The 21,925-nt window shown below is 49.4% G+C and overlaps 2 protein-coding genes across 2 annotated transcripts in view; both read right to left on the bottom strand.

Moving 5' to 3' along the window:
• Positions 1–1,573: 1,573 nt before the first annotated feature.
• KIAA0040 (KIAA0040 ortholog) lies at positions 1,574–8,158 on the bottom strand. Its single transcript, XM_026039836.1, has 2 exons — positions 8,104–8,158; positions 1,574–3,103 (listed from the first exon to the last, which is right to left on the bottom strand). The coding sequence occupies exon 2, from the start codon at positions 2,980–2,982 to the stop codon at positions 2,656–2,658; it is 327 nt and encodes a 108-aa protein (XP_025895621.1). The 5' UTR covers positions 2,983–3,103; positions 8,104–8,158; the 3' UTR covers positions 1,574–2,655.
• Positions 8,159–12,871: 4,713 nt separating this feature from the next.
• TNR (tenascin R) overlaps positions 12,872–21,925 on the bottom strand; it is a 32,310-nt gene continuing 23,256 nt past the window's right edge. Inside the window, exons 17-21 of the mRNA XM_026039830.1 lie at positions 21,016–21,167; positions 19,224–19,320; positions 18,101–18,262; positions 17,326–17,489; positions 12,872–16,770 (exon numbers count right to left, since the gene is read on the bottom strand). Coding sequence (XP_025895615.1) covers positions 16,651–16,770; positions 17,326–17,489; positions 18,101–18,262; positions 19,224–19,320; positions 21,016–21,167 — 695 coding nt within the window. The 3' untranslated portion in view covers positions 12,872–16,650. The remainder of the gene's footprint in view (positions 16,771–17,325; positions 17,490–18,100; positions 18,263–19,223; positions 19,321–21,015; positions 21,168–21,925) is intronic.

Below are 21,925 nucleotides of genomic sequence, written 5' to 3'. Positions count from 1 at the left end.
GGTTGTGTGCTGAAAGGAGAAAGAGAGAAAGAGAAAAAAAAAAAAAAAAAAAGCGGGGGGTGGGGGGGAAGGCAGTACGAGTCAGGAGCATTTTTTGCTAGAAGGGAACAGAAGTTATAGAATTTCCCCCTGATTTTTCTCTGGTTCTGTTGGTTGCCCTTGTCTGAAACTGCTCTCACTGAGGTGTGTGAAGTACGAACTTTTTCCAGGACCTGTGCGAAGCACTGCAGTTGCGCACCAGGGATAACGTGCTCTCCGCATGCTGGCTGCCACCCCACCCCCTGCTTGCTTGGTAAGCCTCTGGCCTCGTTTCCCTTAGCTCTGCTTTTGTTCTTTCCTCTGGATAACAACACTCCTTCTCTGGGGCTTTTGCTGTCTTTGGACCGCTGCAGAAGCACCTGCGTGGGCAGCTCTGCTGCCTGGAGTAAGAGGAGGAGGCTGCTTTGCCCACCTGGGAAGTTGTGGGGGCAGGAGGGCTGGGGAAAGGCACCCGCATATGGGAACCAGGAGGGAATAATCCGAGAGCAGCACGAGTTCTCCAGGATCCTGGTAGGACTCAGAGTTTGGGATGGAGACCACAGCTGTGTTTCTCTCTATGGCTAGGTGTGGCAAATCCTAATGTTTCCAGCATTACATGCTGCTTCCTGTTTTGGAGGAGACGAGAGTTACTTTTGTCTGCAGTAAGAAAGTAGACTGGAAAATAAGGCACATATGGGGTCATTTTAAAGGCCTGTGTGATGCAGAGTCTGGCCTCAAGGCTGCTACCGACACAGCCAAATGGAGGCCAAGCCCCATGACGTGCTGTTAGCATCGCCGCCCCATCAGTCAGACCAAACAGGCTGCCATATGGCAGGAGAGACTGCTTCGAGAAGGCAGCTTTTCCTCACTGCTTCTGTGCTGGTGTACCCCCAGGGAACTGGAACAGGGCAGCTCCCCAAGGTGACACTCCCCTCTCCAGGGCTGTAAGCAGTTGTATCTGGCAGGYTCCCTCCATGTGTGTTTGGCCTCTTGTCCCCAAGATGTCTGGCTGCCATCTTYGGTTTGCTTCAACAACCTAGAAACTGGGAGGAAAACATCTAGCAAACAGATGTGGTGCAAAGCTCTGATGTGCTGCRGCTTCTGATCGTACTCCTTGCTGGCAGGGGCCGAGCTTGGTGGTGCAGAGAGCGGGGACAGAGGAGACCCCTAGGTTGGCAGGTGGTGGGGTAGGCATGTAGGTGTTGGGAGAGCAGAACCAAAAGCCGCAGGGGTGAGAACTGCAGGTGGTGTGGCTAGCTGCTGGGCTGGGCTGAGCTGCTGCGTGTTGGAGGAAGATGAGGATGGAGATGGAGCTGACTGGAGAGTCCAGCTGGGCAGGAGGAAGGACATTATGTAGKTAAAGGATGACTGTGGGCATAAACCGTACTCCCTGCTCCTCCAGCACATCCCAAATCCTGGAGCCACGTAACCTGACAGGAACACAGAAGTGATCTGCAGAACGGCTGCCCAAATGGCATTGGTTGGCAGCAACACATGCTCTTGCATCTGCATGTGTGTCTGAGACGGTGCATGATGGCTGCAAGGAATGGGCATGGCTGTGTGCATAGGGAAAGGGGGTCCACTGCCACAGTGCTGCATCRGTTCCTAGCCCCATGTCACAGGGAGCCTTGATCCTACCTTTCTCTAGTAGTCATTCAATAAATAACACTAATGCTCACAACTAAGCTCCTAAAGAGCTGCAGCTTGCATTTCCACTCTTGCACTAGCATAGAGGTGATGCAGTGCTTGTTGCAGCATGATGGACTATTTAAAGGCCAAACGGTTTAATACAGTTTTTCTTGAGGAACTTTTCAGTGCTGGTGCAAAGGGMCTGGACTTGCAGCCTTGTTTCTCCTTGCTGACTCCAGTCTGGATGGCAGCATGTCCTTCTGCTTTGCTGCCTTAAGATGGAATCATGAGGTCTCTACGGTTGGGATAGGTGTCAGGGAGTTTCTACCTTCAAAAGCTCTTATTGCCTTTGGATTGGGAGTGGGGAGACAACACATCTTTGAGTTGTGATGTAATTTGGCACTTGTTTTTCTTTGCATCTCCAACGAGGTCGGGATTTGGACAGAGCTTAGGCAGTCATGTTGTGCTAGCTCTGTGGCAAGGCACATGAATGAGGAATGTGTGCTTGCTTTGCATGCGGACATGTGTGCTCATGCAGTGGTTGTGCACAGACAGCTTAGTCATTAAGTGCACTTGGTCCTGGGCACATTTGGCTGTGCTACAGCAGRCACACTTACAAACACGAGTTTGCCAAGTGTCAGCTTGATACAACTACGTTGTGCTTATGGCAAGAGGTGCATCTCTAGGTGAAGGTGCATATGGCCTAGTGGCAGGTCACTCTCATGCTTACTACTGCATGTGTCTGTGTGCATGTGTGTCCTTTTGCATGGGTTTCTACCTTCCGGCACGCTGTTGTGGTGGGGGAAAAAAAGAACTGCATAAGCACATGCCCAAGTGCCTTGCCTTCAACAAGTGCTTTCAACACTCTGGTTGGCTTTTGAGTTCATCCTCTTTTGAAAGTCACTACATAGAAGGCAGCAGCTATGGCATTTCCTTGCCTCTTGTAACTGCACAGTTGAAAGAACTGGCAAGGTCTCTGCAGGGAGGGCCTGGACGCCTTCCTGTCTGCTATATTGGTAGCGATGGCCTCTTGTCCAGCAAGAGCAGCTTGGGCTGTGCTGAGATCCACAGGTCCTCTTCATCCTTCTTCTTCTTTTTCTTCTTGCTCCTGTCAGCATGGAGCTGCCCATTGCTGCTGGTGCCACCTTTCTTGCTGTTTGCTCCCCTCCGTCTGCAGAAGCAGCAGTGGCAGCAGATAAAAATGAACACAATGAGCACAACAAAGGGCAGGCCCAACAGCACAGCAAGGCAGATGGTGTTGAAGATCCCTTCCTCATGCTTGGTACGGATGAGCTCCAAAATAGAATTAAAGAAAGAGCTGATCTTCTGCTCCATGTTGGCTCCCTGGCAGGCAGCCTGCACTGTTCTGGCACAGTCCTTCTGCTTTGAGGCCTCTCAGGATATGCTCAGCACCTGTAAACAGCTAATGGGCTCCTAAAGTGTCTTTGGATGGTGCCTGCAGAGACAGGAAAATTCACAGATCAGGTGGCTGCACCCTCAATGTTTTTCTCTGTGGATCTGCCAGCAGAGCCTGAGCCTCGGCAGGGTGGCAGATCTGCTGCCTTGGAGGGCCCCTTGTGTCTGCTTTCCTAGTCCCTRCTTTTGCGTGGGCTGAGCTTAGGCCTCAGCAGCCTCAACAGTCTCCAACATGTGGCTATCTGTTATAGTCAGGGAAGCTATCCACACGTATGTGACACCCTCCTGCTATGTAGCAGAAATTTCTAGCTCCTGTCCAGTGAGGAAGATGTACCCTGGGGTAGCAGKGCAGAGGGAGAGAAGCCTCCATTGCCTTGCCTTCCTTGGCAAGGTCTCTGTGGAAATGAGGACCTCTCCCTAGGGCTCATCCCTGGGGGACAAGTGAAGAAGGCTTCAGCTGGGAGAGCCTCCTGGTGAGCATGGATCCTGCACTACTACGGATCCATCTCAGAGCCTTCACATCCCTTCCCAGGGCTTATTTTTTCAGCAGAGGATGTACCCTCTGTTTTTTAGCTGTCCTGGAGGCCCTAAAGGCTCTATCTAGCTCATCCTGAAGACCTCTGCAGGGAAGGGGCTGAGCTGAATGTCCCAGGGTTTCTTTCGTTCCTCTGCAGAGCCTTGGCCTGAGGCTCTTGAGCAGCATGGGCAGGGCAGCTTCGCACCACGTGCTCCTCAGGGGCTCGTGTAGTGAAACACTGGGAGTCCGTGGCTGAGGCCGTGGCTGGGCAGTGGTCAGTGCCTCACACCACACGTGGCCAAGACTTCTGCTCCCCTCACCTGCCGCGTGGGCACAAGGTGCAGGCACGAGCCTGCCCTCCGAGGCAGCTGGGCTGCCACACGCCGCCCCCGTCGCACCCAGGGCYGAACCACAAAGGGAAGAAGCACTGGCTGGGGCCTGGGGGCCACGTCAGCCGTGGAAGGGCCTCACTGACTCACCTGGGAACTTCTCCAAGGATGGGTAGGGCCCAGGAGAATTTCTGCGGCATGACATAAGGTTTTCCCTTGTGCAGGGAGAGGTGCTGYCGTGCAGCAGGTTTCCAAGGAAAGCCCTGGTGCAGGAGCACTCTGAGGGGCCAGGGCTCCCCTGTGCGAGGTTCGAGCCCCAAGGAGGTTTGAGTAGRGCACTGGGCTTCATGCAGCCCTCAGGGCCCGACTCCCCTGGGGAGGGACCAGCTGGGTTTGATTACAGGCTCCTTGTCTTTTAAGCTTCCCTTCCCTGGTGTGAACTGTGATTGCAGGTCCTCTGGCTAAGGGAGACAGCACGGCCTCGGAGCTGGGCCCTGGCCCTAGGAAAGGGGTGCTGCCCGTGGCCCCACGCGCTGCGCATCCCTGTCTCAGCCTGCACAGCTTCACCCTGCCTCTTCCGAGAAAAAAAGTACCCAGCAAAACCCAATTCCGCCTCTTTTAGGAAACAAACCCTAAACATAAGGAGTGTGCTGCTGCCACCGGGCTGTGCACAGAAGCTGCACAGACTCCTTTCATCAGCCACATCGGGCCCCTGCCTTTCCTAACCAAGAGCAAAGTGCTCCGGGTAGCTGCTGGGTGCTCAGTCTGGGGCTTCATCAGTGCTTAGATCGTAGTTAGAAAGAAGAGGTTTATTCCCCGCCTACATTTCMCAAAAAAACAGTCTGGATGCTGCTAACTTAGGTTTCTATCTGCCAGAGCATGYAACTCTGAGCTGGCAACAGTTAACTGACATTTTTTTCTTTCGAAGGCATGTGTGGGAAATGTGCTGAAAATAGATTTATAAGTTTCAATGGGAGACCTTCTGGGAACTAAGTGCTGAGAGCAAAGCACTACGCAACAAGAGTAATTTTAATCCCAGATAAATGAAGACTTCGAGCTGTAATATTTTTATGGCTGATTTTTGCCCCATCTGCAGTGCTTTCCAGCTCCTGTGCASCAGAAGGGGAATTTTAAAAGCTCTGTTTTTTTCTGGAGGGAGACAAGTGGTGTGATGGCCCTGGGGTGGGAGCAGCCAGCAGGTGCAGCGCAGTGGTGGCAGGAGCTCTCTTTCACCCTGCTGCTGCTGCCGCCTGCTGCTTCTCCCCGGGGAGGATGGACAGCTGGGTGACTTYGCAGGTTGGAGCAAGGCAGCAAGGGGTTAAATCTCAGATAATGGGCAAGAGGAGACCACGGTAAAGGGAGGTAAGTCCGTGACCGGCTTTAACTGGAGTTAACAGATGCTTCCTTAGCTCCAACCAGCTGCACAACTATGCGATATACTCCTGGCCGCATACAAAGTATTTCCGTGCCGGCAGCTCCACTCATAGCTCCTATGGAGGGAGTTAATCCTCCATTAATTAATTAATGTGGAGTTAATGTGGAAAGCTCTGCAAAAGCAGCCCGTGTACATCGCYCCTTGATTTCCCTGTGCAGGGATTTCTCAAAGCTTGAGGGTGACAGAATGCAAGCCCCACAAGCCCTGTGCAAACTGCCACCRAAAGGGCCCAGAGTTGCCCCTCGTGGTCTCCTGGGCCCATCTGGGGCCGGACCTACAGCTTCACTGGCAGGCACGTGGGGCTGTCCGGGTGCCTCCAGGGGCTCTAGCAAAGGTTAAAGTGCAAAACAAACAAACAGTGAAGCTGGCGCGGACGAAGCAAGTTTGCCATTTATCCATAAATATCCTGACAGCTCATTATCCAGACAGGAACACTGGGCTCCTATGATATACTTCACTCCAAAAAAAAAAAAAAAAAAGACAACCCAGCCAAACCCCTTAATTTCAGACAAAACAGGATGTATAATTTTATTCCTGTGCTGAGATGCTTTATGTTTATTGCCTCTAACGTTCAGGGGAGGGAAGGAGGGCTGCAGCTTCCTTTCTAACTGCTAATTAATTGTTTGCAGGAGGAAAACACAGGGCCCTTTGAACTGCTTCCATTTTAAAGGCTCTTGCTGCTTGTTTCTGGCCTAGCCCCAGAGGATCTCCTCTGCTTTGCGGTAGCCACCCAGTGAAGGGTGCAGAGGAAAGCCCTGACCCACTAGTGGCTCCCTGAGCCCAGGCAGCTGTCTTGGAGCACCCATCAGCCCTGAGATGCTGGGCCAAGGTGGCCACGGCCTGGGCCACCTCCTGGCAGCTGCTCTCCCGTGGCCGCACCGTTTCCTCCTGGCGGTGCATCGCCTTTTGTTCGATGCGTGAAGGGACGCCTGTGCCCTGAATAAAGGGGCTGTTCAGCTGAAAAAAAAAAAAAAAAAGGGAGGAGAGAGCAGAAAAACTGGTGCCTTTTACACCAGCAGCTCCACGGGGGTCACCCGAGGCCACCCATCATGGCTAGCTGAAGGTCTGCCTTGGCTCATGCAGTCGTTTCAGACCATGTTGGGCCCGTCTTGTGTCAGCTTTATCCAAGTGGGGCTAGGCTCTTTAATCCCCACAGGCTTCAAAGGACATTTTTGAGCCTGGAGGATATCTCCCCTGCTGGAACTACAGGCCGCTGTAGCCGAGGGCCAGCTCTGGAGGGTGAGGCTGGCCAAGCGCCACCTGTCCGGCTCAGCCTGAAAGGCGGTGGCTGCCACGCTCAGCATCAGCAAAGCAAAATCTGAGGTTGCCTAGGCAATGCTTGCCCACATCCGGCATACAGGGTACTGCAGAGCAGCCACTGGCAGCAGAGCGGTGAAGTCTGCAGCAAAAGAGAGCGCCTTGAAGAAGGAGCAAAGCTGAGAACTGCATGCGGTCATGGTGGCAGAGCAGGGAGTGCTGGCTTTTTAGGGCCTGATTTTGCAAGTGGATGGTGGCTCTGTAGGCTCTGACATCTACCCAAGGTCTTCTCCAGCGCCACAAAGCTCACCCAGTTCTTCTGGGTCAGCTGGAAGCTTAACTTGGGACAGCCCTTGGAGCAACCATGGCCTCACAGGTGGCAGAGCGAGGAGCCCTCATGCCCCTTCTACATAAGTTTGGTGCCCTTGGCAGGGGCAAAAATGTCAATTTTAAAGCCCCTAGTGCCATGATTCAGGGCTTCCTCATGGCAGAGGTGGTACGGAAGAGCCCAGCCTGCATCCAAATGCATTTTCTTAATGCAGAGGAGACCTAACTTCTGGAGCTCACAACTGATACATGGCACAAGGCAGCAACCCCAAAGCCAAACCAGAGTGCATTCCTCTTATCAGCTTCACGCTGTCTCTGTTCCTGCCTCTGCTGGCAGCAACAGCTCTCTTGGGGTCACACGAGGAGAAAGCAAACTCCCCTCGCAGCCCACAAGCCCTTTGGCCTGGCTAGCGGGGACAGAGCTACAAGCACCCATGGCAGCTCTTTTCCCATTTGCACCTGCAGGCTTACGGAAAATGGGACAAAACGTGACACCCCCCTGAGCACACGCAGCTTCCTTAGCTGTGCTTAGATAGTATTGTTTCGGAAAGGGTTAATAATAGCAGTTTTTCTCTCATTACTCCAGAGTCTCACAACAGGTTCAGGAAACCTTTCTCAAATGTGTAATAAATAAATAAATAAATAAATAAATGGGAAAAAAAAMCCCAAAAACAACAAGACACCAAAAATCAATGGGCAGAAAGCAAAAGCTGCTGCGTATACCCTCTGCCCTCAAACCTTCCAGAGAGCCTGTGCAGAACTACTACCATCCCCTAAAGGAGTAATTTGGAACACTGCTGATACGAAGGCCAGATAACAGGGTTAAAGTGAAACTATTTTGCAAGCTGCCTGCAACCCGCTCCATGATTGCATCTGCGAGCTGGCGGCGGCGCCGGGGACCCAGCCCGGCAGCGGCGCGCGGGGGAATGCCCGAAAGGACAGGCTTTTCCCCCACTTTTGGGTTTTTTGGCTTTTTTTTTTTGGGGGGGGGGGGGGAAGGAGGAGCGGGTGTCTTTAAAGAAGTGGCAGCTTCACCCCAGAGGCTTCGCTAGTGCTCCCGCAAAGCCCGGACGGTTCCTGCGCGCGGGCGGCAAGTGCTGCCTAACGCCGCCGGGCGAGTCGGGCCGAGCTGGGCCGGGCCGGGCCGGGCGGACCCTGTCCCCGAGCGGACCTACCTGGATGCCGAGGCCGCGGCCGCTGCTCCGCGCCGCCTCAGGACGAGTGTCCGCAGCGGGAGGCGCCGCTGCCTCCGCGCCGCCCCCGGCCGCGCTGCTCGGCGGGGCGGACCCGCCGCCGGCTGGGCCGGGCCGGGCCGGGCCGGGCCGGGGAGCCGCTACCTCTCTCGCTGCGCTGCGCTGCGGAGGGGCCGGGCCGGGCCAGGCGGGCCGCGCCGCCTCCGCGCTTGGCGGACCGCAGGGCCAAGCGCCCGGCCGGCATCGTAGGGGTTCGGTCCGTGTCCAGCCGGGGCAGGAGAGCTCGAGCGTGCCCCGGGGGGCTGGGAGGAGACCGGCAAGGAGGGAGGGAAGGTGCTGCTTGCCCCCGCGCCGGCACCCTCCTGCTCCCGTGTCTGCTCCCGGGGATCTTGCATGGATGTTTTTAGGTCCGACAAGGTGCAGCTGGCCCCTTGTTCCCTTCTTCATAGCCCAAGCTGCATACCCTGGCTAAGATGCAAGCGAATGGGGGATTCGGGATGCTGCTGATGTCCAGACCCTGCTCAGTTTGGGAAGGTGAAGTTGCCCTTCACAACACAAGGGACCAGGCACAAGGGACCTGGCTGGCCTAATCAGCAGCTTCTCAGGGGCCCGGCTTCACTGGGGGACACACTGTTTGCTGCTCACTTCACCTTGTGGGTTTGTTTTTTTTTTTTTTTTTTTTAACCATCCACATAGAGTTGTCTTAACTCTCATGCAGCAAGGGCTCTGTGACTAAGATACTACTGCAGCACAGGGCTCCTTAAAAACCCTCACAGGGTAGAGGAAGCTGTGACTCAGAAGCTGATGAATCATACCGGCCTTCCTCAGGATAAGGCTTTTTATTCTTGTATTTTTTTTTTTTTTTTTTTTTTTTTTTTTTCTCCTTCCTCTTCATGCCCCTCATCAGATCCAGGAACACTGCCTGGCCTATCCAGTCCTGGTGCCACCCAAAGAGAGTTTGGGCGTCTTGAAGGCCTTGGGGTTTCTGTCCACTGGGTTTCAGAGCAGGGCCCTTGGCAGCTTGCAGCCTTTGCCTGCTTTCCCAAGGCTGGATAGTCCCTTGAGACTGTTTGTTTTTCCAGCCCAGAGGAGCCAGTTCTGACTGAATTCTTGTGCACCAGGAGAGAGCTGGCCCCAGCCCTGGCCCATGGCCCCGGGGAGTATTGCTACCAGCCTGCTTGCTCCTCGCCTACCGATGGGCAAGGTTGCTGTTCCTGCAAAGCCATGCTGGAAGACAAAAAGGGAATAAACTGTGTCAGCATTTCAGCTCAATACCCAGGGATTGCACAGCAGAGACCTGCTCTGGAAGGCTCCTTTTGTGGAGGGGGCAGCACCTCAGGGTTGCTCTGCACTGGGGAGCTGCGCCAGGAGGGTATCTCCCTCCAGGCTGCTGGTGGCCGTGATTCCTACTCGTGCGCAAGGGGCCAAGCCTAAAGTAAGCAATGGAAAACTCTGCCGCAGGGGTAGCATTCCTTGCCCATTCCCTATGCTTTTCCTGCCCTCCCATGAAAAACTGGCTGTTCCAGTGCTAAAAATAAAGTGGGCTGTGTAAAAATAGCAGCCTCCGCTAGTTGCTTTGAGAATGGCAATGATTTTTTCCGGCCCTAGTGTGCCGTTCAGGAGGTGATATGGTGCTGGGAGGGATGAGGAGCCCGGCCTGGGGAGGGATGAGGCGGTACTCAAGCCTCCCTCGCTCCCCAACCTTCAGCTGGCCCTGGGTGTCCTCAAGGGCTGCATTTACCTCCTCCCTGGGGAGGCTGTAGTTGGGGCAGGGGAAGAAGTGGGGAGGGCAATGCAAATAGTGCAGTGCAAGGAGGGGGGAGAAAAGAGAGGGCCGAGGCGGGAGAGGCCTGTTCATTGTGGCCCCTGGCARGAAGAAAGGCCCTTTGAGGGGCATTTTGGAAAGCTGTGAGGTCACTCAGGGTGGACACGGGGCCGACGTGGGTGCTCAGCTGGGGTGAGAGATTGTGAACGCCTGCCATAAGGGCAAGAGAGCGACCACAGTGTAATAAAGGGGAAGAGAGTAGGCTGAAGGTAGAAATTCTGTTTCCTTTCTATCTCAGGATTGGGATTCCTTATTCCCTTCTCTGGTCTGCTGCATGTCATGAGCRGGGAAGATGGGAAGACACTTGTGTGTGCTGCACAGCCTGCAGTGGGAACAACAGCTTGAAAACAGCATTTGAATGGACAGACATAAGAAATAACATGCAATGAGTTGTGCTCATGCTTACGTAGGAATGCAGCTGCCTGTGGCAGGGCTTGGAGAAACCTGGGTGCCCAGGAACAACGCAGTGCTGGGCGAAGCTGCTAATTCCTGCAGGCGCTCTGTGGGAATTAGCAGTGGCAGCTCAGGACTGCAGCAGATTGGGCAGTAGCTCCCCAGGTCCAGCCCCGAGCCCATCACACAATTCTTTAGTCTGTGAACTGAAAAGCAAGCATGAGCTCTCCTGCGGAGGAAGGGAAGTGGTCACTTTGGGGTGTCACCATGCTGCAGGTTTTGGGGCTTTGTTTTTTCCATACTGCTGCGGCTGGGCACTCAGCTGGTTGCATATATGTGTGAGGGGGAAGCCCCAACATGCAAAAGCCTGTTTTTCTACCAAATTGGAGCAAAAAGAGAAATTTCTAACTCGCCGCAAAGCAAATTTTGCCTATTTTGTCACTCCGAAATTAAATATGGAAAATATTGCAGCTGTCTGGCTGAAGGTATTCTCTCGGGCTTTCTCATTTTGGCTCCGTGTTAGATATTAAAACAGGAGGCAAGGCAGGCTAAATGCCGCCTGTGTGCTGAGAGAGAGAGGACTTCCTGCATTCTCTGCAATCTGCCCCCATCACCACTCTTGCTTAATCAATGTTTTACCCTAGGAGCATGTTCTGTTGAAACTGTGTTTACCCCAGCAAATTCACTGGCTGAAATACTGTTTGCTAAGAAATCAGTTATGGCCATCCCAGGGCTCTGGCCTGGGATTCTCTCCATTTCTGTTTTATTTTTATTATTTTTAACTTCTGTGCTCGTGTAAGCTGTGCGGCCCAGCAGCCCCTCGATGCACTGCTTAGAGTGTACTTAAAGTGTGCTTAAAACYCTTGGAGAAGATCACACATTGCAAACGGCAAACTGGTGGCTTTTCGGTTTTCTGACTTTTGTTCARAGCTGCTCAGCTTATGCCCTCCCAAATCGCTTGCAAATTCATTGCTTTTTTTTTTACTGCAGTGGGGCTTCACCAGGAGCTATGGGCCCTCTTGTTTTGCAAGCTCTGAAAGAGGAAGCTTGCACCAGACAGGCAGCTTTGTGGCTCAGGGGAGGCTGCTTTGCAATTCAGCTCATGGGGGTGTTTCCTGTGTGCAAGGAGCAGGTTTAGATCAGGCTCGGCTTCAACTGGAGTCATTCGGGTCTCACCAAGGTGTCTCTCTCTGCAGGATGCAGCTCTAGGGGCTTTTCCCATGCTTTTTTTTGCTTCTCTTTCTGGGCCGCGCTGATTCCCAACTCGCTCCCCACAGCTCCTCCTACCACATCAGGGACTAGCACTCCAGASACTCGTTTGGATTGTTTTATTAATGTATAGAAAATGCATTAAAAAAAGGAACTATACATAGCTAAAGAGCGGTCAGGACTAAAAATACTAGTTAACAACGGTTAACAAGCGTCAATCCCATTCTCCAAGCTACGTTGCCATTGCAGGGTGCAGAGGGTTGTTTAGTATATTATTTATTTATTTATTTATTTATTTAATTTATTTACTTATTTTTACCCCCACCCTAACCCCATTTTGTCTCACTGATTTCTGTTTTACCTCATCAGGATTTGTCCAATGGATTTTGGTGTCTCCATTCTTCCTCTTTGCTTGTTCTGTTTTGGAAGCAGTGATGCCTCTCGTGTCCGGCCTCTACAAAAGGAACTATGTTTTGCCTTTATTTTTTTGTTGCTGTTTTGATTGGTTTCTCAGTTTGCATCCTCGCCGCTCCAAGCAAGTGCCAGAGTCAACTGAGCAGCATGGTTGCCTGCTGAGGCCACGTGCCACTCAAAGTCTGGGCTTCACTGTGTCCCGGACAGGGGTGTCCTCGTATCTTCACTCGCTTCCCCAAAGACCCTTCCCTTCAGAGGAGCTGGGAGCATCTACCAGCCATCTCTGCTGCCAACCCAGATGGGTATCTCGCAGCCCGCGGGTGGGCGGATAGAACTCGGTGTCATGGGGGTCAATGGGCATAAGTGGGAATTAAAAAGAGTTTTGGGGCATGAGCTTGTTGCCCTTTCACAAGCTATTCACTTGTGTATACCTCACTAACGTGGCTTTGCTAAAAGTAGCTCTTCTTTCCTGCCTGCTTTCTTTGGTCGCATTTCTAAGAGGTGAGCAGAGGTGGGTTTAGCAATTGAGCAGGACTGGAAATGGGTAAGTTAAACTAGGGAAGAGAGGTGTGGAAGCCCCCTGGCATTCCCAGATGCTTAATGTTCCCATCTCTGTGTGTTAGCGCGTTGGGCTGAGGACAGAGATGCCAAGGTGATGGGAGATGAGCTGTCATCTCAGAACTCCCAGCTGCGATTGCGCTCCATAGTGCCAAGAAGTGCCCTGCCTGGCCCAGCCAGCTCAGATGAGCTCGCCAGCAATCTCCCACCTCCTGTTTCCTTGTCTGCGCTTTGGGAAAGCTGCTGAGTATCCAAATGCTGCTCACCAAGTTGAAGGCTGCCAGTTGGTTTTAGTGGGCTTTGCTGTTGATGGAGCTCCTGGGCTCTAATGTTTCCTTCTCTTGCTAGAGCAGGAAGGTCTCCCATTGCTAGGGACAAGCAGGGCTTTGGGTTAGAAAGCAGAGGTGGCTTTGAAGGCCACCGGGATCCAGGACATGTGCCAAGCTCTGCTAGGGGTAAGACCTAATTTATTTTTTCTCATTGGTACTCTGGTATTTAGCATCTGGCACATGGAAGTGCACTTTTGGATGGTGTCTTCTGGTTCATTCTGGGGCCTGGTCCAAATAAGAGCCCAGCCTTGCAAGCTGGATGCACAGAAGAGCCACCAGGGAGTTCAGGAGTGATTGAAGTGTGGGAGCKAAGGTCTTTGGAGATGAACATGGCACAGGAGTCATGTCACAGTGAGGGAAAAAGACAYATTTGTTCTGGTTGGAGAATTAGTTCAGAAAAAGTTCATCCTGCTCAACCAACCAAATCACTCGGCCTTTCTGCAGCATCAATATTAAGCACAAATATGCCTGAAAACAATAGTGAGAGATTTATCAAAAGAAATGTATGGGACAATGCTGAAAAATAAAATTCTGAAAAATTTCATCTTGTTTATGGGCCATGTGAATGAGGCACAAGGACCAGCGTGACTAGTTTGTCTTTGCTCATTGTTTGCTTATGCTTTGGTAGGGTTATCACCCAAACTATAACATTAAAGCATTTTTAGAAACTCTTTTTCCCCAAGGTAGTGAACACAAGACCCTGGTGCTCTTGGTGCGAAATCAGAGATACAGCAACATTGTTGTCCAAGTAAAGACGGCACCTGACTCAGAAAGGCCTAGATACCTTAGGAAGGAAGCAGAGCAAGAACCAGAAGAACCAGGAATGTGCCAGGACTTCTTGCTGGTAATTTTTTTTTTTTTTTTTTCTAGAAGAACCTGTCTCAGGTTATAATAATTTTGGAAGGTCAGACATTATCTCCAAGTGTGTCCTTCTGCCTCAATATTGGAGTTCTGGTAACTGGGTGCTCTCATCCCATCTATAGGACTTAGGAAAGCAATGGCAGACATCATCAGGGAGAGAAGAACACATGACAGGAAATCTATTTAGAGAATAATCAGCCTTTTAAAGATCTTTAAAAAGATCTTTTGAGCTGCCTGGAAAAACAAGGCTGAAAGAAAGCTCTTTCTGAAGTCCAATATATGAGATTGTGATTTCGTTGAGCACTTTTTAAAAATTTTCTGTTTGTTTTGTGCTTACAGAAAAGAGAAAGGTTTCTTGCCTTTTGCTGACAGTGAATGTTGAATTCCCATATTTCTACTGGGTCGAAAAGGAACCATGTCACCCACCCATGCTGAACAACCACTTTCTAAACAGAAAATTAATACTATCCACCGTCAGTCTCGGGTCCTATTTATAACTACTGGACTCAAGAGCTTTTGTTAGTGTACTTTTTATCCATAAACTTGGGTCGTATTGGGAAAATATGACTCTCCAGTTCTACTAGGAGTCATCTTATGTTTTGATCATTTCTGCCTGTTGCTTCTTGTTGGTTTGGGAGGCCTAAAATGAGGCAAGTTGATCATCTTGCCACACTGACTGTCTGCTGTGAGAGGTTCCATCTTCTCTGTCCTCTTTGACCCATTCCTCGATCAGATGATTTGCTTACTGCCTGTTTTCACACCAATGGGTTGTTAGAAGAGATGCCTCACTTACATGAGGTGCTACTGTACTACAGCATCCTTCCTCCTGGTCAGACTGTCCCTGTCAGCTAGTAAGYTGACCACTTGAGTGGTTCAACCCTGGAACTAATCCTGACCTCTGGGTGAGCTATGTTTTTGTGTGCCAGGCCATGGCATAGATAAGGAAGCTGCATTTCTTGCTTAATGTCCTTCAGCTCCACATCAGTGGTGAATAACATCAGAAAATCTAAGGGCATGACTGTGAAAGAGACTGTCCTGAATTGTAAGCTACTGTAAAGATGCCTTTATGTTGCCTTCTGGAAGTGCTTCTTAAGACAAAGTAGTTTCAGTGTGATAAAATCAAAAAGCGGTGTTTTGTATTTGTACTGCTCCCTTAGCTGTGAACCCAGGCAGGAGCTGCATTGTACTTGCATGTAAGAATCAGAAGTGGGGACGAGTCCTTTATCCTAGACCAGGCCAACCACAATGCAAAACATTGATTAGAATTGTCAGCAGAGAGGGCTAAATCCAGTGTGACACGTGCTTGTGATAAGTGGAGGTAGTGCCAATGAAAACAGAGCACAAAGAGAGCTCTCTGAAGAGCATATCTTCTTTAAGAAAGGAGAAGTAAAGGACAGGAAGAGCAACTCACTGGTTCTTTCCAGAGTCTCAAAGTGATGTACAAATCTTAATGGACTAAATCTTCCTTCAAGGAAGGGAAGCAGCTGAATTTCCCATTACAGAGATGGTGATACCAAGGCACTGAGAATTTGTGTCCCTCTTGCAATCACAGGGATGGTGTAGGAGCAGGAAGGGTATGGGTGTTTCTCAGCTTGTACTTCTCTTCCCTTGTCTGCATCATCACTGCTCCCACTTCACGCACAGAGGTCCATAAGCCTAGCTCGTGGGCTAGGCTGATGACTGCTACATAATCTGCTGGCTTCCAGATGGACTGTAGCCATCTGGAACTTCTTTGGTTGCTGGTCTTTCACTGACACTCTTTGGTTTCGGACCAGCTACCTCTGTGGGAGTCAATATGTTGATATATAAAAATAGTAGAATAACTGGGTCCAAATTAGACTTAAAGAGTGCAGGATATTTTTTCCCTCCCAAATTGTCTCATTTATCTCCTTTCCTCTCCCTTAAGCTAAACATAACCCAGATAAATATCACGCACTATGGCTGTGCTGAGCTCAGCYCMCAGAGGAGAAGAGTGATGATACAGCTTTCAAGTATTCATGGCTGGTAGAACAGTTCTTGATCTATACTTTCTGCTCCTCTACATGTCATCTACAAGAGGATGACTTTGGCTGTGATGGACTATGTATTGATGGGGTTAACATATGAATTGTGGGTACTCTAGAATTTCTTTGCATGTGCAAACGTTTCCCATGCCCTCCTAGTGAGATCTGCACTAGTTGAACTCTGTATATGAGGCTTTGAGTTCTCATCCTCACTTTGTTTGCACCCRTACAGTGCCTATGCATAGGGAGGGGCATAACCAGGCCATGTGGCCTTGGCCAAAGGGAGAGACAGGCTTCCCACCTGCTGGAAGAGCTGGAATGCTGGGAAGCTCAGGACCTGCTGGCAGAGAGGAGAGAGGTGAGGACAAAAAGGATCGGTGTCTGGCTACTCTTACGTGGTGGAAACAGCTGCATCAAGAACCTTGGGTGTGAAAGTTTCTGCCGTGTGGCCCAAAAGTCTGACAAGTCCCAGGCTGCAGGGAGGTAATCTGCCCAAAGAGAGGGTCTGCCCTGTGCTGTGGCCAGGCCTGTCCCCGTCCGAGTGGCTGGTGAACTGGTTCTGCTCTGAGAACAGGGGAGGGAGCTCACAGCAGAGATGGTGGTGATAGGGCAAGTGAAATGCTTCTGATAGGGATTGCTGGAGATTTCTAAGTCTTTTAAAAAAATATCACAAATCTGTCTGTCTTTCTTTTCATGTTAAGGGTAGAGGTTTGGGGATAGGAAGTGTGTAAAATTGTTATTTCTCTGGGACTGATGCTAAGCAATGAGGTCTTTCCTTTTCCACAGCCTTTACTTGTGCCATGGTTCCCTCCAGGACTAGTGAGGGGCGGATTGCTATCTCAGAGGAGTAATATTTTTTCCCCTTTTTGTATTATAAAATACAAACAAATGACAGAAAAGGTCAGGTGGTGGGAAGTGGGAGAGGGGTCCTGCTTCCTCAGAGCTGTAGGGACCGTCGCTTCTTCACAGAGACGTTATGGTGGTTGTAGGGTCGCATCTTCATTTCCACAAAGGGTATGGAGAACTCATGGCCTTTCCAATGGTACCAGTTAATCCCCTGGCAGGAGGGAAAAAAAAAAAAAAAGGTACAGGGTGAAGAAAAAGCCTAACACAAAACAAGAATGGGAGAAGAAGGAGATAAACTTGAATTCTGCAGAGGTACCAGAAGGAAGAAAAGAATTTGTTTTTGGGAGCAAAAAAAAAAAAAAAAACCTTATGCTGCTTTGACTTGTTTGGTCATTCTTGCCTCACAAAAGCTTTTGATTATATACGTATACAAAAATATATAAATATACATACACACACACATAGATATCAATGTGACTTAGCAAGCTGCCTGGGTAAATGACCATGGCAGCCAATATAAGGTACAAAGCATCAGCCTAAATGGCTCAAAGGTGACTCCTTCAGTTGATATAGGATAACTCCTGAAGTGCTCCTGATTCCTGAGCAGCCTATGTTTGCTCTCTTCATAATGAGGAGGAGGCACCGCTTTTGCCTCATGTTAATAAATAAAGAATCTGGCAGACARTGAGGAAATGGGGAAGGGACCAAGAATACAGAGTGGTGAGTCACACAGTTACAAGAAATGCTGTGCCAGCTTTGCCCTTACCTGACTGTGACGGGACTCTCCGTACTTGCCGTTGAGGTTGGTCCGGTGGCAGTTCTTGTACCACCAGGCCCCTTTGTATGACATGGCACAGTTAGTCACAGCAACATCATTGTCCCTGTCCTTGGTGGAGAAGGGACGGCCTTGGTGATAGGTGAGGGAATCCCCTGCAGAAAGACACGCCATTAAGGGTAACTGACAGACAAGGTTGCTCTTGGGTCATGCATCTTGATGCTCAAGAGCCTGAATCCTCTCCCTGCCATCCTGCAGCCTAGGGTGCTTCAGCATGAGGCTGTGTTCAGGAAGCTCTCTGATGAGCAAAGCCGAGTGCTGCTGTGTCAGTCAAGCAAGCAGGTTTAACAGTATCCTTGTAAAAATGGCTAGTGTTTGGCCCTTATATAATGAAAGTATGCAGCAGGTTGCAGATTTTCCATTGCTTTGGGAGGGTAATAAATTCACCCTGCAGCATGTCATGGCATTACTAGAGCTGCAGGTACTGTTGAGTGAAATGACACCTCTGACTATTGATCCAGCCATTGGAACAGCAAGGGCTATTACATTAAATATCCAATCCCCATTGGAAAATTCACTGTGTCGTTAGTGGGATTTATCCATCTAGTTTCCGTGATGAACAGAAAGRAAGAGCTATGGATTAGTGCCTGGCTGTTTCAGAAGAGTAAGAAACAACTTTGAGTTAGGATTTCCTTTACAGTTTTAGACCCACCAGTCCTAGAAGCTTCCTACAACATATTAACTGCTGTCTAGCATGAGTTTCTACCGGAGGTGCCGTTGTATTCTCCTATTCGGAGCTTGTACAGATTTCTGGAGTCACCGATGGAGAATTTGTCGTAGTAGGCATACGCTGCTTCCTGGCCATCTCTCATGTCTATTCGCAATTCATAGCGCCCCTGGGAGGTGATCTTGTGGATGTTGTCCAAGCCTGGAAAGACAAGTAGTGAGACACTCAGTGAGACCCAGTGCCTGGATATGCTCTGTAAGCAAACTGAAAAAGCATTAGACAAACAAAATAGCTATTAGAAATGAAAGCAAGGAGAGGAACCACTGAGTAACAGTGCTTCTGGTTAGGTTTTGCTCTCTCCTRGCAGTGGTTGGGTCTGAACTTTCTGTCCTCCACTTTTTAGCACCAGTGAATCTGGGGGCTATCAGCTGTGGTGCTTGTCCTGTTACATATACCTCTGGGTGATAAACTCACTTAACAAACAGAGTGTATTTATACTGTTGAGCTGGCCTTGGTCATGCTCATTTTTATGGGAGAGGGATCCATCTTGGAGCTGTGCTGAGTCTCCTTCTTTACCCTTTTTCTTTTTACTTTGAACAACTGTCTTGCTCACTGAAGCCATGGGAGACCTATGAGCCATAAATGCCACTTGTTATCCAAGGAAAATACCAAATTCTGTCCCACAAATTGCCCCTGTGTACACTTTTCTCAGTCTGGGCCTGTCTTTGGAGGAATCTATGGAGTGATTCAGTTGTACAGGACATTCATGTGGCAAACAGAAATGGTCCAAGGAATTAGATAGTACAGTCCAGTGCTGGGATTTTGCTGCTATTAGGTTTAGGCAGAGTCAAAATGAAAGGCTAGTATATTAACTTCACAAACTAGGGACCTGCTGGCCTTTGTGACTTACTGTTATCTTGTGTATCCATATATGACTGCTCTAATCATAAGGACAGGGAATGATCAACGGAAGAAAAGTGGTATTAAAGGAGAGGGAGAGCAACGAGAAGTATGGCAAAAAGCAAGAAGCTGAGAGCAGAGCTACCAGCTGAACAAGGCCAGGAAGAGAGCTAAGCTGGCAAGGACAAGCTGTTTGACTCACTGTTTGCCACAATCTCGGTTTTGACAGCACTAGAGAAAGACAGAACAGTGAAGGTGTTACCCAGCCAAAATTCATCTTCCAGGTTTCCAAAGCCAATCCGGTAGTCTGCCCACTTCCGGAAGAAATCTGTTAGCCCATTTTGCCTCCTCTGGAATACCTGCAGGGAGCAGAAAATGGATCGCTGATGGCCTAGCTAGGCTTTGGACTACCAAAAATTAAAAGAATATTTTGCCCCAGCACAGTGCCTTTCAAGGGGAAAAACTGCAATGCTCTTCCAGTTAATGTTAATTGCAGCTGTGTGTGGCTAGGGATACTCAATGTGCAAATAGATAAACAGAAAAGATGTTTAATGATATCCTCAGAAAATTAGTGTTATAGTAGGACAGAGTCAAGGAATCAGCCTTCAAACTTTTTGCTTAGCCCCAGACATGGTGATTCTAGTTTTCTAGCATATGATTCTACTGGTTCCTTTTCTAAGTCCTCCAGTGTGATATCTGATGAGATGTTTTGGAGTAGAAAGAGATGGAGGTAAATTTGTAAAAAGATTTGTGCTAGAAATCACCTTTTTTATTATTTTTTTCCTTTCAACATCTGCTGGAACTTTGTGTAATACATGTAAGTGAGTGTTTGTGATACAAGCAAAATCGAAGTGCCAGAGCACTCTTTACTTAAGTTGCCAGTCTTTGAGACATCTCAAGTTGAGATGTGATTTTGCAATTTGACAGCAAAATGGGTATTTGCCTCTGTGGAGATCCAGTATGGTTGATGCCTGACACCTTCCAATTGCAAATATTAAATATGAATCATTCACTTTGAAAGCTACTACCTTTCAAAGCTTTTTGTTTTTCTATACATTTCATTTATAGAACAATAAATAATTCTAGCTTCAATCTCTGATTTTGGTCCCCAAAAGCACAGTAAACATGTCAAGTAAATCAAAGGGCCTTTCTCCAAGCRTAGCATTAGTGCTGCTCCCTGTGGCATGGGAAATACAGTATGCAGTACTAAGCCTGTTCTGATCCTGCTCGGTGCAGTTCTTTGCTCTGCCTGAGGTCTTTGCTGGGCTTGTGGCCAGGTGTCTCTCTGCTGGGTTATCTTCTTAGGTCTTCAGGTAAGCAAGATGTGTCTTGCTCCATCCTTGGTGTGGACAAGGTTTAGGTAAACCATGTTGGTGCAGGAGGGAGCATTCATTGTTATGGAACCATATCTCTGGTCCCACTGCACAGGTGCCTCTGAGATAAAGCTAGGGTGACTGGGCTGCTCGATGTAGTGTCTCTTACATGAGCCATGGACTGGACCATGCTTTCTGTTGCTTTTCATGTGGAGGGCAGCATGGTGAATGGCCGTGGCTGTGACACTGGAGAGCAGCCAGGAGCCTGGGCTGAGGGTGGGCAGATGGGACGTGCTCTGCCAACCAGTGTGGGTGAGCACCCCACCCTGCCTCTTTAGGGGCAGGTGTTGCCCCTATGAAAGATCTGAAGAGAGCCTAAAGATTGAGAGAGTAGCCAATATTCAAGGAAAAAGCAGATTTGGCAACTTCTTCCTTTTGGCTCTTGTGCCAGCCCACAGCATGAAGCAAAGTCAGAAGGGTAAAGAAATGTCTGGTATGCAGAAACATCTATTTTTCACCCTGCCTGCATGCTGTTGCTCCTTTTTGCTTTAAAAATCATTGCAGGCTGCAAGTGAATGCTCTGCTGTGTGACCCTGCCTCTCCTGCCACCTTCCCCCCTTAAAGGGTGGCATTGCCTTTGTGAAGAAAGGAGCGTGGCATGACTTCTAAATCCCATCAGGGAGAGAAGAAAGGTGCAGGGGAAAGGCCCCGTTTGGATGATAGCTGTGCACAGCTACTTACAATCCACCCGCCTCCGTCTGTGGCCATGTCGCAGTAGACCTGCACCCTCTGGCCAAGGTCGCCGTTGAGGGAGATGGTGTACACTCCGCTCAGCGTGTCACCATTCATCAGGTGCTGCGTGCAGTCCTGAGGATTAGCAAAGACGCGACCGCCTGCAAAATTCAAGAAGCAAATCTTAGGCAGGGARGACCCCCTTCCCATGTGCCACAGAGGCCAACCTCAGTCTCACCTGGTTACAGTTCAGGGTTTGTACTGCCAAGGTACACAATTTTTATTTAATAGAAACAGTGTTCTCATTGTCTGCCATCAGTGGCTTTTTTTTTCTGTTTCATGCTAGTTTTATGCTAATACAACCTTGTGCAATTTTGTCTCTGACTGCAGAGCCACCTCAAAGATTACACCCTTTTTTCCATCACCTGCTTGAACTGTACTAGCTTTATGTGCCAACATAACAGATGAGAATAACAGAAAAGCCCATTCTATAGAAATATTAGAAAAGAGTCTTTTCCTTTTTATTGACATAAATAGTTTCTATTATCTCTTCAAAGCAGGTGAAAAGACATGTAACTAGAATGGAGCAGGGTGTCCACAGTGATTCCAAAGTGAACTCCAAGCAGAGAGATGTATTTCAGTGCCGGGGAATGGATATCATCTTTAGGCTTCTTAGTGTTTTTGAAATCTAGGAGAAATGTAATTAGATTTGGCCCAGAACAAAAGTCACTATGTCTAAGTGTTCTTGCAAAGCTTTTCAAAGAGAGTAGGGACTATATGCTTTCCACAATCTCTAATGTTAACGGTTGCAAAGAATGGGACAATTCATTTCATGCATTTTCAATCTTACTAGCCAAGTGCTCGGTCTGTAAGGGTTACAGTGGCTGTTGGATACCAACCATTTAATTTATCATGGAAA

The sequence above is a fragment of the Nothoprocta perdicaria genome, unplaced genomic scaffold, assembly GCF_003342845.1.
Source record: "Nothoprocta perdicaria isolate Ctin4 unplaced genomic scaffold, notPer1 scaffold_243, whole genome shotgun sequence".
NCBI lineage: Eukaryota > Metazoa > Chordata > Aves > Tinamiformes > Tinamidae > Nothoprocta > Nothoprocta perdicaria.
Note: the sequence above shows the minus strand (reverse complement) of the source record. Positions and strands in the feature narration are given on the sequence as shown.

Bases quoted from the DNA above. Each gene is read 5' to 3' on its own strand.
- KIAA0040 (XM_026039836.1), bottom strand. From the start codon at position 2,982: ATGGAGCAGAAGATCAGCTCTTTCTTTAATTCTATTTTGGAGCTCATC.